Raw genomic sequence first — 17,722 nt, 5'->3', positions numbered from 1 at the left:
CAAAACAGACGAAACACCCCCGACATTTAAACAAATATAATTAAAATTATATAAAAATTGTCTGGAAATAAATGCTCAAATTTACGTTTTTTTTAAGAAAATCTTCCCTAATAATGTTGTAAGGATGATAAAATTGAACATTGACATGAAAGGCAACAATGCATGCTGTAGAACAAAACAGAACCAGAGAGACTGAATGAAGCTGAATAGTCAAATCCCTTTTAAAATAATGTATTTCTTCAGTTTTTCCCCTATTGTTTGCTCATTCATTTCATGTTCCCATTTAGTTTGGAGAAGGTCCTTGAAGCCATCACCACAGCAGGGGAATGGCGAGCCACGGAGAGGTTCAGCCCCATTGTTCAAGGACTGCGAGATCGCTCAGTTCAATTACAGGTAAGATGATATACAGCCAGTGTTTCTGTTTTTTCCTAAATGGCATTTGAATTCAGTGTGGGAAGTTGACAATTTCAGCGTATCCTTACCAGGTTTTTGAATAGATGTTTTTCTTTTAGGTGAAACCAGTTGGTAGGTATGGTAAATCATGAATACATAATGATACTTTTGTAGCATATAATACTATATTTCTTGTACTGTATGTACTGTACTTCTGTAAATGTGATCGGAATGATTGATTAAATGAACAATAGTGACCTGTTCTAGTAAAAGGGTAAAAACAATGAACCCTATACTAATAATGTGAACACATTATTTGCTTTCTGTTTAATGATAAAACCATTTTAAGCCTGTGAAAAAAACACTCCTTTTTCCATGTATTTCCTTAAACGGATTTTGATGGTTGATGTGATTTCAATTTATAGTTACACAATGTGCATAGGCGGCTAAAACTTGTCAATTTCACCATCTACATCACCTCATCATTTTGCCGCTGATACACTCAAGACATTTAATATAGGTTGTTTTGCACACACATGATCATCTTCTTTAGTTATCTTGTTTTCCCACACAATGACCAGTAGTGACTTCATTAGACGATTATATCTTTTTTGCCCTCTGTCATATTATCAGCAACATTTGCATTTGGTTTGCTGTGCCTACATTATCTACAATGGAAAAGTGTAACAGTGTGGGGACTTCAAGAAAGTCAGGCAGGAATAAGAAAGTGGCAGAGAGGGAAGTGAGGACGGGACAGGTAGGAAATTGGTTTAGTAAAAGTGAAAAAATAAAGGCTACGGGGAGGTTGAAAATCATTCACATAACCATTGTTATGTTTTAATGTAACAATGTCACAGTTTCCTTGCACTACAGTTTCATGTCCAGACAAGAGTTTGATATTACAATAACAACCTGTGTTCGGGTATTAAAATAACACTATTTAAAGTGGTAATTACTATGCGTTAGTGCCATGACTGTGACATAATAGTCTGCTATCAAACTGACAGTGAACCTCAAGCATCAGAATATCCCTTCTGTGCTCTCGCATTGCCATACCATCTTTTCACACTTGAGTGGATTACTTTACTGATCAATAATTGATTTTTCTGTCCGTCACAGGATGCAGCCGTCCCTGTGCAGTAAACCAAACTCAGAGGGGAGTGCAAAACAACTTCCAAAAGAGCGAGTTTGCCCTTAAATTGACTGTTAGTTTTGTGTGTATGGGTCTGCAGTTGTTGCATTAATATTAAAATCAACCCCCCTAGTTGGCGACTGGAGAAAATAGACATGCATTAGTTATGGTCCTCTGCTTCCAAGGGACATAACTCATTTAGAATGCATGCCGGCATGTTTTTCATCAACTTTCGGAAGAAGTAGTCCATCGTCTCTTTTTCTCCAGTCTCCGCTCTCACTTTTCTTTCTCTCCTTCTGTCCCTGTCTTTGTTCTGTGTGCCTTTCATGTTGCAGGTGGCATGCATGCAACTCATCAATGCTCTGGTAACATCTCCTGATGAGCTGGACTTCAGGCTGCACATCAGAAATGAATTTATGCGCTGCGGTCTGAAAGAGATATTGCCGGTAAGCACACATAATATAAATTCACACTCACCTTGTATTAATATTTAAATGAGTTGTCCACTTCAGTGAAATATTGTAGATTTGCTTCAGCAAATCATTTATGAAACACAGAGGAGAGTTTGCACGTCCTCCGCCTGTGCCAGCAACCAGAAACCAATAAAGTATTGCCTGGGCTAATAATCTTTCAACTGAGTTTTATACAAGCTACCTAACATGTTTATCTTGTAAACAATACATCTGTAGCTGCCAAGAAAACAAATAAATTAAAAAGAGGCGATGCTGCTCACCTGTATATCACGATGAATAGTATAGTGACTTGTACTTGATTTCTACTTAATGCTTTTTTGGTGATGACACCATTTTTTTTATTCACATCATTTATTTTACTTCATTTTTATTACATTTGTTTCACATTTTATTCGTGTTCTACTTTAATACATCTGTAGCAACTGGCAAGCATCAGGAATGAGGCCCTTGAGATCCAGCTGAAGGTGTTTGAGGAGCATAAAGAAGAAGACATGATAGAGTTTTCTCACAGGCTGGAAGACATCAAAAGTGAACTCGAATATCCTTTTCATTGTTCAAACCAGAGGCCCGTAACTGCAAGGAACAATTACGTGTTTGTAAATGTGTCTAATGTACTGTATATTAGATGAACTCTCCTAAAATATCCACCTAAATCAATTTTTCCTGACAAGGTAATAGAGGCCAAAACACTTTGAAGCTAACATAAAAACTCAGGTGTCTGAACGTTTTTTATTTTAGAAGGATTGTTTTTTTTTAATTGTAAAGGCTTTGGATCAATTCGCATGGATCCTTGATTCTTTGCACTGATGTGGGGGACGTATTCAGTATTGTGATGAGCATGGTGAAGGACAGCAGTGCAGAGCCTCATTTTCTGTCTATACTGCAGCACCTGATGCTTATACGCAATGACTACTTTGTCAGGTAAAACACACACTCTAACACACAACTTTGATTATTTATAGCATTATAAAGTCAACAAATCGTGCTTCACTTTCCTCTTTTTGTTTCCTGTTCATTATGTCCTATTCTTATTTAACCTTAGTGTGTCTCTTATTGCCTGGGTAGCTCCAAATATTAGCTCAGTATTTTTTAGGGGGGGCCCACAGCATTGTAGCTCTGGACATAAGTTCACAGTAATGTAATTTGTGCTGTTTGTGATCATAATGAAGGCTGACATCTCACATCTTAAACAAATGTACACAGAAGCACCTTTGAACATTGAATGAAGGGCTAATGTTTGTGGGGGTCTCATCCCTTTTGCCTTAAACCCTCTCACTGACACTGGCTCACAAAGAGAATGCTGTCTCTTTCATGTCCCAGCCATCTACAGCTCCAGAGTATTTCTCATCCCCTATGGTAATTTTCAAAGGCTTATTTTATGTCAGTTCCCTCACAGCTGGGTGTGAGTTAAGCCTTATCTTGATCAAAAGATGGGGATCCTAATCTGAAGATTATGAAATGCATCACCTGCAGTTTTTCTCCCACCCAAAAACAACACCTAAAGTGTCTGCTCTGCACTAGTGATGCTGGATTTTTCTTCTTTTTAAATGATTATGATGTGTTAACATCAACGTCTTCATGCTTGCCAACACAAGTGCCATCAATTTTGTAAGTGTTAATAGCAGCATAAGAATATTTACTGCACACACATTACCCATCTTAGCCTAGCAACTGTATGCTAATGCTATGCTAAAGCTCCTTAAAGCCTTTAATAAGAAGAGTGAAAAAAATCCAAAACAAAGACTGATGCAAAATGAGTTTCCAACGATGTGTACTTAGGATCCAATTAACAAACAAAAATAATGTATGATCTTACCTGTGCTTCTGACATATAGGTTTTAACCACACCCTTAATTTGGAGAGAAATACCTTAATTTTAAGAGACTGGTGAGGATTGTTTAGTGGTATTAGCCACCTCATGCTTCACACAGTAGCTTTTGGTAATTTGTGAGCTACACCCACCTGATAAAATCTGACATTAGCACTTCAGTCCTTACTTGGTTTATAGAAGATACAGTAGAAGCCAAACTGGATTTTCATGGTAGCATGTGGCATAAGTATGTTGACTGGTAGTCTATTTAGATGAATGTTTAGACACACCTTTGTGTGTGAGCTGGTGACTATAGAGGCCAGACCTTTTGAAGTAGCACTCTGTCACACTAAAACTAATAGCTCTTGTAAAAATAAAGCTGGTTTAGGGAAGAACATCCTGTTTAGAAACAATGAAGTGTAAAACTGATGGGATGGTATATTGCTGTAAAATCTAGTGGTAGTCATGCCGGTTAGGTTTTCACTTAATACCGACTAAATCCTAAACAATTCCACCAGCATCACACCACCTCCTCTATGCTTCACGGTGAGAACCACGCATCTACAGATGCACGGTTTGCCTTTTGCACATCTAACAACAAGCACATTTCGCGTGGCCACTTCTGTTGAAAGGGCAGTTTTCCACTGATCTAATGACCATCACTCGTGTTGCTTGCTTGCTGTTGTTCTGAAGTAATGGATTCTTTGCCGCAAGTCAAGCATGAAGGTCTGACATGCACAGACTCCTTTGGAAAAATAAAATGTCTGTTGCACTCACCCTTCCTCTGCACAAGACAATGTGTGGCGTAAAACACATTAAGGAGACAAAACATGTCAGAAATTGACTCCTGCCAAGGCAGTCTGTGGACCGAAGCCACTAAAGGAGACACTGACCTTGTGAATCTGATGAGTAGCAGGAGTCAGTCAAAGTCGCTATCCCTGGAGCCAGTTTGGACAATCTAAAATATATGAATTTGAAACATTCTGGGTTGTTTACCTTATAACTGAAGGCGTCATCATACCTTTGACTGGCAGTATACTGTATATACAGGATTTGTTCCTCGACCTAAAACTCTTAAGATGACTTTAGACTGCGCTCCTGGATATGTTATGAACACTTAATGTAATTTGCATGCACGGAAATGTTTTGAATTCGAATTAATCCTGAGAGAAGTTGTTTCCTTTTCCGTTTTTGCATATTAGCACTATCCTGTCAAGGGAGGACGTACTTTTGTGTAAACCATAAGGTCTTATGATTTTAAAAATTATGGCATTTGAAAGCATGGGTGATTGCATATTATTCTGCTTACACCATATGGGGAGGCTCTTTAGACTGTTAACAATTAGCTTCAAGTATTTCTTAGAATTTATGTGCAAGCCTTTCTCAAGAAGTTCTGTGCCGTTATTAGTTTTCACTATGTGCACGTACGTTAAGGCTCAATATTTAAATGTGATTCTTTAAGCTTCTTCCAGACTGATCTATAGTTATGTAAATGTTGGCATACCAGAAACACATAGTATCAAAAGAAACATGAGCAGCCTTAATGTTTTCATTTTGTTAAATATACATAATTTCTGCTTTCCACTGACCTTTCTAGCATATGCCATCTTTTTATTTTTTATTTTTCGGGCTTTGATTAGGTTGTTTGGGATGTAAAATAGTTCAACATTCTCTAACCCCCATTAATTTATTATCAATAGCTAAATGAACAGCTGTACAGGTTGATAAACTTCAGCAACCCCCCCTATATCTGTGCATCTGTATACACAAAACCAAGACTTAAATTGAACCAAGCTAATTCTGTTGTATTTCTCCCTGTGAATTTTGTTCTTTCTCTTCACCTTTAGGCCTCAATATTTTAAGGTCATTGAAGAGTGTGTGTCTCAGATTGTGCTTCACCGAAGTGGTACTGACCCAGACTTTAGCTACCGCAAGCGCCTCGACGTTGACTTCAGCCACCTCTTAGGTAAGTCACACCAGTCAGCAGATCTTCGACCCTGGAAATACAATATTTCAGTAAGTTATAAAGCATTTCATTATGCTTTTCCTTTTTCAGAGGTGTGTGTGGAAAAGGCCCGAATTGAGGAGTATGAACAAAGAGCTTCAGAACTGGCAGAGAAAGTAAGTAACAACTGTTTTTATTATTACATCTTAGGTCTAAAATGGATACAATATGACAGTTCATGGAACTTAGTGTTCTGTAACACATAAGTAATGCGGTTTTCCCTTTTTGCCACCTGGTAAATGGCATGACTTAAATTTGTTAAGATTAAGAAAAGTCAGCCTGTTGTAGATCCCGATTAGATGGATGGCTCACTGATTGGTGTAAGTGTATGGTACTTAAACTTTTTGAAATTTAACAAGTGCAGATAATTAAGGTTTGTGATTAATGATGTGAAATAACTACAAAATTACTTTAGCATTTACTGTTAATATGTACTTACATGAATTCGCTGTCGTTTCAGTGTGATGAGGAGTTTCTAAGCAGACAGGAGGCACAAGCTCAGCTTTTAAAGTATGAAGAAAAAATAGCTGAACTCCAAGCAGAGCTGCAGGCCTTCAGGTCACAGGTACAACACCTGAGTCTCTGAGTTTTCATGATACTTTTCTATAAATTGCGCTCATTAGTGTTTGATTACTCAACAATGCCTTTTAATTCAGCATGGAACTTTCTTTCCATTCTATTATGTGATATGTGGGATGAGCAGGATGTAGGGGCACTATCCACTGGAGCTTGCTGTTTGGTTTGACATTGAGGCTGCTCTGCTGGCTGGCTGACACTAAGTCTAATGAGAACATTGACCAGTCCTCCATGTTGGCCCTTTCTAATTCTCAGATCCCTATCCCATAAGAAGAAATTGTTCTAAAAAGCAATTTATTCTGACAACCCCTTTCAGCTTCACTACTGGGCCTCTCATCAACATCCCCCACCAGTTCCACCACTCTAGAGAGTTGCTCCCACGCCCTGAAACTGCAAGATAACTACACACTCAGAGAGGGGAGAACTTCCTTTTTATTTTCCTGATAATTTTTCAATTTGAGAAGGCAAACACAGAAAGAATACTCAAACACTACTTTGCTTCGGATGACTATGGTACATTTAGCCATTGTGGATGCACACCCAGGCACACACACTTTGTTACACCGTCTTTGTTATACGTGTGGGTGAGATAGCGACACACACACATAAACACTTGTTAATTCAACAAAGGTGTTCTTCCCTCTTGAGGGCAGTGGCAGAGAAAGGGTGGCTGACCTTTAGTGTGTGTCTTTAATCTAAAACTGGTGCATGGATCAATAAGCCATTTGCTCTATATGATACAATTCACAAAGCATTGTAGGCCTGGTTATAACGTTTGATTTTGAGCTTTGGAAAAAACTAATCATTGTAGGTATGCTCTAGTCACAATGAACTGTTTGAGGATTTGGTATCTGGATGGGTGAGAGAACACGCCTCCGTTATCTGTAGCACAGCTAGTGTTAGACATGAAAACTTAATGTGCTATGCATTTGTTGTGGACGGTCTGGTTCACAGCAAAGACCATGCATGGACCACATTGTTCCAGATATTGTGAAAAATCTAAACAGCGCTAAACAAAATTCTGATGAGAAACCAACAATCAGTAACACCAACATCAACACACCACAGTTGGGTCCTATTAAGCCCATTGCAGCCAAAATTGAATGTGTTTGCTAAGCTGGAGCAGAGAAGTCGTGGAGTATAACCTTATAGTTGCTTAACTGGTATTATCTTAATACTTGCCCTAATGAGATCGAAGTCAATAATAAATATGTCTCAGTAACAAGCTTCAGCTCTACTTAATGTGTTTTCATCGTCTTGGAAGCCAGTGGCGCTCTACGGCATTAAACCCTGAGCTACAGTATATTGTTCTTTGGTGACACACAGAACACTTATTAAAACATTAAACTCATATTTGGCACTAAAATTAAAAACATGTGTTTCACCCCAAGGCAGCTCAACAGTGCTTCCACATTCTGGGTAATTAAATTAACATTAAGTTGTTCTCAGACAATGTATTGTATTAGAATGTTTGATGAAATAATTTATTAGAATCTGGAAACATATTTGTCACAATAGACATTTTTATTCTTCTGCCTTTCCCTGTAGTTTGGAGCTGTACCCGTTAGTCTGTCCACCCACAGTGGACAGGCATCATCTCCTTCAGCGTTACCTTCTGGGCCCCCCTCTGCTCTAGCACCTCCTCCACCTCCTCCACCTCCTCCGCCTCCCTTACCAGGCTGTCCTGCACCACCTCCTCCACCGGGAGTGCCTCCTCCGTTTGGTGCCCCTCCGCCACCTCCTCTAGGATTTGGGGGTGCTCTAGCCTCTCCCCCTCACCATGCACTGCCTTATGGCCTCAGGCCCAAGAAAGAATTCAAGCTCGAGACCTCCATGAAGCGCCTGAACTGGTCCAAGGTAAGATTTACAACATAAGCAATACTGCCTGCTTTCTTGCATGAGCTTAATAAAGTATATTTAAATGACTCAGTCCTGTTTGCAGTTACCATACCACTCGGGTGAAATCACTTCCTCACTTACCTCACTGATTAGGTAAATACAAGTAGTCAAACAAACACTACATTGGACAAAAGTCTACAAAAAGTTTTTAACATAATATGAAAATTTAGGTCAGATATTTGTAGTGGTCCTTTTTGTGTTCTTAACTTTGTCTGATGTTTGCTGGCAGTGCTTGAACAGTGCAGATGTTTTCCTAGGAGTTAAAAAACAAGTATTTAAGGCTCTGTGCCAAGCAAGCAGTAATTGAAAATAACAGATGATCAGAGGCTATTGTCAGAGCAGCCTTAGTGGTAACTCTACAGATGTTGTTCCCTGTAGAGCAATATTAGTTCACACTCAAGTCATATTAGTTTGTGGTTTGATTAATAATTTATGGTGGGGTGTGTGGCGGTACAGGTGCTGGGCACACGGAGCCATATGCTTGCAGTTTCAACTGAGCTTTTTAGTAGGACATGAAGGAAACCTGTTTATTGGTACAGCTGTATGGGACCTCCACATCTGGGTGTGTTTGGGGAAAAGCTGTTCTGGAACTTCTACACTGATATTTCAAACTTAATATTCCAACTACCATTGAGCGGCTTTGTTTTAGTGGTCAGTGAATACACCTTGTGAAGACTAGAGTTGTGTGATTTGAATCACCTAGAAAAAGCACACTATCCACAAACTGGTGCGTCACTTTTTTTCCACCTGCCTTCTTGGCCAACTGTTGAGCAATCACACATATGGAACCACTTTGGTAAATTACTGTTGTCACATTTCACCTGATTCTGAGATTAATTCTAGTGTTAAGTCAGTCTCACTTCATATCACTTAAACAGCATATGTTTTGGGTTTCACATTACAGGAATTGATCAATTGTAAACATAAATACAACCTTTCCTGATGCATTAATTAACTACTGTACATCGGCTGTCGATGTGTATTCAAGTTTTCTTTCGTTACTTATATACAATGTTATAGTGTGCATATGTGTTACAGATCCGTCCCCAGGAGATGTCAGAGGGCTGCTTCTGGGTGCTGGCTGACGAGGACCAGTATGCAAAACCAGACTTACTTACCCGATTTACCCTCACGTTCGGTTCGCAGAGATCAGGTCAGACTCACAACTTCTTCCCGTACTTCTTCACTGTTACACGCATGTCTGTTCTAGTGAGGAACTGGTTGTATGTTTTATTAAGGAGTAATTGCATCACAGAGGTTCAAGCGTGCGACTGTTTGTACATACCCTCTAGGCAACTGTTAGCAAACAGATTTTATCACTTTGTACTGAGAAAAGCATGACAGAATGTATCCGATTTATTAGACGTGCTGTTTTAAGTGGAGATAGAGGTCTTATACTGTAAATGCTAAATGAAGAAGGCTGCTTTCTCTTTAATGCCTCATTTATTTCTTAGGTGTCTGGGTTAATACCACCCCGATGAGCTACTTTAATGTACTGATAATGAGAGATAATGAGACCAAATATGTGGTCATAAAAACCATGTGTTAAAAGCTAGAATCCATTTAGTAAAAGTCAACTGTGAGACATAATATAATACCTCACTGTGTCTCAAGTCTTTTGTCCAATTTTAACCAATTTAATCTAACCTATTTTTGGATTTTTGAGAGGTGCTATTTCTGGTGTAATGCTGCATGGTAAGAGCCGTATAGCAACATACTTGCACATCGGTATCGCTGGCAAGTCGTGGAATATTCTTGTACAAGGTTGTAGGAATTAAGGCTAGAACAGCAGGTAGCGGGAGATGTTATCAGTCTTGTCCATTCCTGTGTTTTGTCTATTAGTCCCTTCTCTGATGATTTATTCACATGTCTCGTATTTTCTTTCTGGTCTTGTCAGTGATTCGGCTACAGCTTACACCAATTTGAATTATTCATCCAGGTGTTATCTGCCTGTCACAACTTTATGCTGCTCCTCTCGGGGTACACAAGATCCCCCTACGCACCAGCACACCCTTGCTCCCCACCGTCAGCGTGTTGATTAATGGAGGGAGATCTTAATAGCAAACAGGTAGACATACAGTCAAGCAGGTGTTCTCTGGAGAGGGCAAAGGAAGGATCTACCAGCAGACAATTGCACTCTTCTCTTAGGGTAATTACCCAGAGTTTACACGTGATCAAACATGGTACTGTATTGTACAGTAACCATGAAGAGGAGGCAGGTAAAAACGCTTCTGCTTTTGTGGTATTCTTGTGTCACTGCTCATGGGTATTGAATTTCAGATTTGTTGAGAAAAAGCAAGGTTGGATTGAATCTCTTCTCTTAAGTGTTTCTCTTCGCGTTTCTTCCCGTCCCACTGGAGGTTGTAGGAGCAGCTTGACGGGTTTTGCTCCGATACCCACTCTCTCCTGCAGCAGTGGGACAGAGAGTTTACGTGTATAGTATGTATACGTGTGCACGGAATTGTTGACTTATTAACACAGCGCTGTGGCATCATGTTTCATCTCACTTAAGAGCAGCAGCATCTGGATCAGCATTAAACATTAAACAGGACACCGCATAAAACAGTAATCTCATAAAATATTAATTTATATCCCTTGAAATGTCCTTTCCAGCTTAATGTTAATGACTCTTGCTTTCATTTTCACTGCTATCTTGTACATAGACTACTAATGAAAACTATGAACAGTTGGCTTTTAGACAGTCATTTTGTGGATCTCAACTTAAGTGTAAATGAAAAAATAAAAAAATAAACCAAATCGTCTTTTTATGATCAGTATTTTAAGAGAAGGCTATAACTACCTACTCAAGAACATAAATGATCACAGTTGGTGGAGTCAAACACACTGTTTGAATAAGTGCTATACTTTATTATTGTCACAGTTGGAATATTCTTTATGGCTCCCCCTGTTTATCTATTCAGAGTGGAATGTAGTTTTTGGCAAAGGGTTAGTGGCACTTTAACACATCACCTTAATGAGCAAATTGCAGCAAATGAGTGTTTTAACTTTAGTGCATGCAGGTCAAAGCAGGCAAAATTAAATAAGTCCAAACTGAATAATGAGTTGATTGCTGTGCTCTTTTCTCAAGTCTCTGCTCATTAGCCGTAAACCTTTGACGCAAATGTGCTGTAAATGTCTTGTCCTAAACAATAAAAATTAATGGCATTTTTCAATTGGAGGTAAACCAATGGGAGTATATGTCTCTGAAAATGCTCTATTAGACTAAAAACGTAACCTTGCAAATAGAGTAATGTTAGCACTGAGCAGTTGACTGTGTGCCTGGTAGTGTCAGTAAATAGAAGCAACATGCTGTAGAGTTAACTTTTATAAATTTTGTGCTTGTTTGTGGTGGTTTGTGCTTGAAAAGGTTGCGTTCCACCAAATTTTTTTCAAGGTTGAAGTTTTCTCTTTCAGCAGCAATTCAAATATTTCTTCCATGCAGGTTTTTTTTTTAAACAGTTTTTTTCAAAATGTTTTTTTTTAGAAGGAAAAAAATGTAATGTAAGAGACACATTGTTTCTCCTTGTTCTCATTTCGGTTGTTTTGGCTATTCTGTAGGAGAAGGGTCATGTAGACTTAAAAGTAAAGCACAGTTTTTTTTCCTTTTTTTTTTAAGAGGCTATGATGAGTGCCTATTTATATTTATAGGTTTCTTGTTCTTTTCATTTTAGTCATTATTGTGGCTACACAATTAGAGAATGATCTCAGATAAACATCCTAAGGTAACGTTATTTAGTTTATTAATGCAACTCTAACGCTAACAATAAATAAATAATAATAATAGTAAAAAAGATTTAGTGTACCTAATTTAAAAACTGATTACTTTCTAAATTAAAAAAATATTTTAATTAAATTATAGAACTATTAAACAATAACTGCAACTGATGGAATAAATAAAACCAGTAATAATCAAATAACCTTTATTGATCAATTTGGTTGGTTATTTTTTTTCTTTGACCATTGTAAATAACAATCTAGATCATTTGTTATTTGATGACTTGTCATTCGGTTACATGCCCCCCGACTAAGTGAATTATTATATCTACGAGTGAGTACAGTATGTCTCATTGTCATTGCTAATCACAGATTATAATCTAAGCATAGCTACTGATGCTACAAAGCCTCCCTGCAAAAACTGATCTTTATTCTGTTCCCTTGGCATCTGAGAAGTTGGATTGCAGTCTTGGTTACTGGCTCATATTGTGAGAGTAGAGCTGGTGCTGATAGAGACAAGTCCTTCCTTACCAAGAAACCTTTCTAAAAGAGAAGCCTGAAAGTTGAACATTGTAATTCATTGTAGTGACTTGTCTGCCAAGCAGTGTTGTCAGAGACAGTGATGTGACTACAGCAATCTGCATTTATATGTCGATGGATACACTTCTATGATTACACACATACAGTACAGAGTAGGTTTTAGTCTCAATTTCATGAAAATCCTGTTAAACACATTTGGGCCTGACTAGAGGAATTTATGTCTGCAGAAAATGTTCTTTCCCAAATCTGATATTTTGAAGTCACTCAGAAATTGTGAAAAGAGAAAATTGCATTTCAAGCTATTTTTTTTCACACAAACAGAATATGGACAGAATTTCAACTCTATGTAATAAGTGAGGTTCTGACTCTTTTGCTGCAGTCAATGCTTAAACATGTTCACATACATTCAAATATCAACAAGTAAGTAAAAATGGCATCTGTTAATCAACCTGAACAATATGTTCTGTTTTCCATTTATGATAGTTTACGACACTTTGAGGGTGGGTCCAGTATGTGTTGTTTGATGTGATGATGCCTGTCTTTGATTTGTTGACTGCAAATAGCTGAACGTTTGCAAAAACACCTGATTTGCAGTAGGGGTTGAATAAATTTGAGCTCAACTGTAAAGCTACTAGGAACTGGGGTCAAACTTGCAATTACTCTCTATTAACCCGAATTTCATGACATGCTGTGATTGTGAGACACTAACTTTTCTGTTTTACTTATTTAAAGACTTTCTAGTAATGAATACAATGTCTCCAGCTGCCTCTTTGCTTAAAGTACAATGTCTGATTAATGCTTGTTTCAATTAAATGCTAACTAGCTTTTCTTCTTTCTCTGTTTTTTCTGTGTTTCTTTCCTTTTCTCCTTTTGTTTGTTGTTAACTTCATGGTTGCATGATCTGCCTTGACTTTGCTCTGGAACAGAAACTAAAGGTTAGTATTTACTTTTTGTATGGTATCGGTGTCTCTTTCCACACCTAACTGCAAGTTTTATATGTCATGTTTGTGTCAAACTGTAACTAGCTATTGACTCAGGCATGACAGGTTTTCTGTCTAGCCAAAAAAGGAGGAGAATTCACTAATTGTGTGTACTCTGAGACTTGTTAAAGGTGCGTCATGGCGTCTAATGAGATTTGTGTACAGTATTAATCTATTTCTTTATAAAAACTTACTTTCAGTACTTTCAGGGTTTCAGTCTTGCATATCTTTCTTTCAATATAAAACTTACAGATACATGTAGTATCTGTAAGTGTGGAGTCAGGATTGCTTCATACATCATGAGATATAAATGCAAATATGCTTTTTATGATACTGCTTTCAGTAAAATGTATAAAGCAGATCCTAGCACATCCTCTATTCACCAGATATATGTATGGTAACTGCTACAATGTAAGATAAGTTAGGTTAGGTAAATACAAAATTATGTTTTACAAGTAAAAAGATGAACACTCTTCTACAGTAACAGTCCTATGTGCATGACAGGACCACTCAGCCTATTCAGAGAACCATGAACTAAAATGTCAGGCTGGAGTGATTTTCTTGACCAGCAGGCAAGTTGATTCGCCCCTGCTCTGGCTTTATTTAGTTCTTACTTATCTATGTATTTTTGTGTGTAAAGAAATCAACCATGTCCTTGACAGAATGTGTTCATGTTAGTATTATTTGTTTTGAAGGTGTTCAGTGCTTTTAGTTGTTTATCCATAACATTTAGTTTTTTCCTTGAAACTAAGAAACCCGACATATGCTTCTGCCACTGTGATACTCGTGGCGATGCTCTGCAGCATTTTCAGTTCTTTTTTGATGCTCATCTGCTTTTGTCTAGAGTTGGTCCCCATAGGTTGCTTACCTGCGGTGCTTTAGGCCGTGGTTCCAGTGTTGCCTTGTGGAACTGTTGCGTGGTCTCTTGACACTCTTTGCATTATAAATATTCTGTTGATCTGCACACTTGTAGATTGTAACATTTACAAGAATGATACAGTCAACGCATCCTAGCTCAAAACAGAAACAAACAAGCAGTGTAGTGGGTAAATGCTCAATGAAACATCTTGACAGCTTTCAGAACGTTCCACAGATTCTGTGATTTCATAGATAGCCTCTGGAGAAGCTTTTTGACATCATCAATGTCAATATTTAGAGGAAAAAACATGTATAGCTTGGCTTTTCTGTGGGTGTTTACTAGACAAGTGTAAAAATCACAGAACGTTTCAGAGACAGGCAGGTAGGAGTGGAGGTCTGTGTGGAATCTGTCCTCTCTTGTACTTGTGCTTACACTTTCTAAACTGATCCGGTCGTGGGTATTCACTTACTTCTACCATTTCCTGTCTCCTTCTTTGTGTGTGTTTTGTTCCATTTTCTTCTAGAATTTGAAGTCAAACAGAAATGTGCCTCTCATCAATTTTAATTCTGTCAGCGTTGAATAATGGCTGCTAACATGTGGAATCCACAGCAAGACATGTAATCTAAGATATACTGTTTTAATGGAGTTTTGTTTTTTTACATGGTGACATATCTGCATTTGTGGTCTGAGCATAATTGACATCTGCTACGGACCATCAAGAGATGGAAGAGAGAGACATTTATCGCCATAGTGTTAGGAAAATGAGCAACAACATGAAGAGAGCTGCCCTTTCCTGAGGCTTCCTTTTGGCTAATAAATAACACCCAATTAGACAAAACCCTCAAAGATCACAAAATCAGTTTGCCATTTCTTTTCCGGGATACAGGCATCTGCTAATAACCTACCACCTCCTGAAGAAACGGCACTGCAGGAAAAGTGTAGTTGTGTAGTAGTAGTGTGTGTGTGTGTGTGTGTGTGTGCGCGCTGTACAGTGTATAAATATAGTGTATAAATACACTATAGTATGAAGATAAATAGATAGATAATATATATGTGTGTGTGTTTTCTGCATATGATAGAATTTTTTTTATCGACCAAGTTGAATTTACTGAATAAACTGCTTAAAGTCAGGCAGTTCTTATTCAGAACCAAACTAACTACACTTTAAAAGGGTATTCTTTTTTATGTTTCCTGCCTTAGCATTAACAATGTCAGATCAATGTAGCCTGTTAAAGAGAAAGTTGACAAACGACAAGCTCCCTTCTGTCTGTTGGCTAGCGCTATGAGATAATTAGACAGCCCATTTCCATATGATTATAATAGCCCTGCAAAGAAACATCTCCGTGTGGGTTTTATCAGTTTGCACAAAGATAGTATGGCTGTGTTTGATGGAAGTGCTGGTTGTACAGTAGTGTGTGCGTGGGGGTGAAGCTCATACCGGTGGTTAAAAAGTGCAACTGATCAAGAGTGGGCCTACGCGGCGCTAACGACCACAGTCGGAGTCAACCTGTGGCGACTTGTCGAGCTCAGACGGATGTGACACATTAAACGCTCATGATCATCAAAACTATTGCTTCTAATCTGCCAGTGTCCACTAGAAAACCCTCAGACTGCCTCTAAATTGGAGCCACTTCACGTGTCTATGCATTGGATGGCTAATAGGTCTCTTGTGTAACGTGGGTGTATGTTTTAGATGAGTGATAGACTTGGGGTTAGAAATTTGAATTCAAAAGAGTGTTGTTAGGATGACGGTGGACCTCGATGCAGAAAAATTATTACTGGAGGAGGCGCGGGATGAATAGATGAAAAAACAGGACATTACGTGGGTTTTTTTAATTAACCGCCTGAAGGAAGCCTGGGAAGCCAAATATCTCATTTATAGAACTCAAAAGCATTTATAATTTCAGTTGTCTGTCTAGTCAAATGAGCTTATTACTGTATTGTTTCATCTGAATTGGAATAAAGCAGCCGCAATGTGTAAATGAGGTGAAAACTGAAGGTAGGAGACAGATTTGGTTGGTAAAGCGACTTTAAAAACTGTAAATATAATTTGTTTTGAGCCACTCAGAGTATCTGAGCGAAGCAGCAGGATGTCCATCTCATGCTGTCTAGCAGTTAGTGTTGCTCTCCACTGGTATAAATCTGTTCACATCAAATGGGCTTTCTCTCCTCTGTGGCTCTCTCGCCCTCCATCTTGCTTGTTTTCCTCTTTTTTTTCATACTCTTTATGCTTTTGCTGTGACATTTTGAAGAACACCATTAGTTCTATAATGACTTTTCATGTGGCTGCCATTATGAGGGATACCATCAAATGCATTATCATTAAAGCCTCCTTTCATTGTTTTTGAATAGGGCATCTGATCACATATGGATGGCTACTCTTTTTCTTCCTCACTATGTCCATCTTATTTTCATATACAGTATATTTAGAAATTTTCCATGTTAAAACATATTTAGCAGTAAATTGGCTGCTGCTGCAGGACCATTAGTTTGCGTTATCAAAGACACACAGATTACCTGCGAGGGCGTCCTGAAATGCTTAAAAATGTCACGTCACACATTTGTGTTTTATGACCCACGTACACACATTTTGCTCCACCTTCTTCTCCCCGACACCCCCCCCCCACCTTTTCTCCTCCATTATTTTCTCCTGTCTCCCTTTCTTTCTTCCACTTCAGTTTCTCAAGCATCAGCACCTCAATTTATTCCCAATTTGTGTTTTTATGTTCTCACATCACCAAAGTAATAGGCTCGCTCGTTAAAAACATATTTGCTTTTGTGACTTTATTTTTCCGTGGTGATTTTTCATCCACACATGTAGGTTTGTGTATATGCGACAGGAGAAGCGGTGAAGGGGCGGGCAGAGCCGTGTTTTGCACCGGCACAGGGGGAAAAAAACTGGAAAATGACTTCAAAGATGAATGATTTAGGCTGTCATCAATCCACTGAATGACTTGGAAAATGTTAGGGTGGGCTTAACAACTGTTCAGATTGGACTGGGGCTGTCACATACTGAAAGGAAAAGGAGATAATAATGCTTCATACCTGATATGACAGAGTAGTCAGAAAATACTAATTTTAAAACGCGCACATACACGCATACATATTTAGATGTGGCTGGTAGGTCTGCATGAGGCCTTTAGAGGGCACTAGTCCACTGAGAATACGGGTATGGCTCAAATTCATCTGCACAGGTCAGTACACAACATTAACTAAAGGTTTCTAATTCAATGCGAGTCTTTTGGTGTAGCTTCAGTACACTAGTAATTGTGAATTTGCTTTCAAATGTGAATAGCGGTCCCTTTTTTTTATTGAGTGCTGTTGACTGGCACACTGATGCT

At 38.4% G+C, this 17,722-nt stretch overlaps 1 protein-coding gene across 3 annotated transcripts in view; it reads left to right on the top strand.

Moving 5' to 3' along the window:
• Window positions 1–17,722, top strand: part of LOC114852343 (protein diaphanous homolog 3-like) — a 110,987-nt gene that overhangs the window by 19,945 nt on the left and 73,320 nt on the right. For all 3 annotated transcript variants that reach the window (XM_055507432.1, XM_055507433.1, XM_055507431.1), the window contains 9 exons: window positions 288–393; window positions 1,861–1,971; window positions 2,418–2,536; window positions 2,803–2,919; window positions 5,656–5,774; window positions 5,865–5,929; window positions 6,274–6,378; window positions 7,938–8,246; window positions 9,327–9,441. In XM_055507432.1, coding sequence (XP_055363407.1) covers window positions 288–393; window positions 1,861–1,971; window positions 2,418–2,536; window positions 2,803–2,919; window positions 5,656–5,774; window positions 5,865–5,929; window positions 6,274–6,378; window positions 7,938–8,246; window positions 9,327–9,441 — 1,166 coding nt within the window. The remainder of the gene's footprint in view (window positions 1–287; window positions 394–1,860; window positions 1,972–2,417; window positions 2,537–2,802; window positions 2,920–5,655; window positions 5,775–5,864; window positions 5,930–6,273; window positions 6,379–7,937; window positions 8,247–9,326; window positions 9,442–17,722) is intronic.

The sequence above is a fragment of the Betta splendens genome, chromosome 3 (genome assembly GCF_900634795.4).
Source record: "Betta splendens chromosome 3, fBetSpl5.4, whole genome shotgun sequence".
In the NCBI taxonomy this organism is placed as follows: domain Eukaryota; kingdom Metazoa; phylum Chordata; class Actinopteri; order Anabantiformes; family Osphronemidae; genus Betta; species Betta splendens.
Note: the sequence above shows the minus strand (reverse complement) of the source record. Positions and strands in the feature narration are given on the sequence as shown.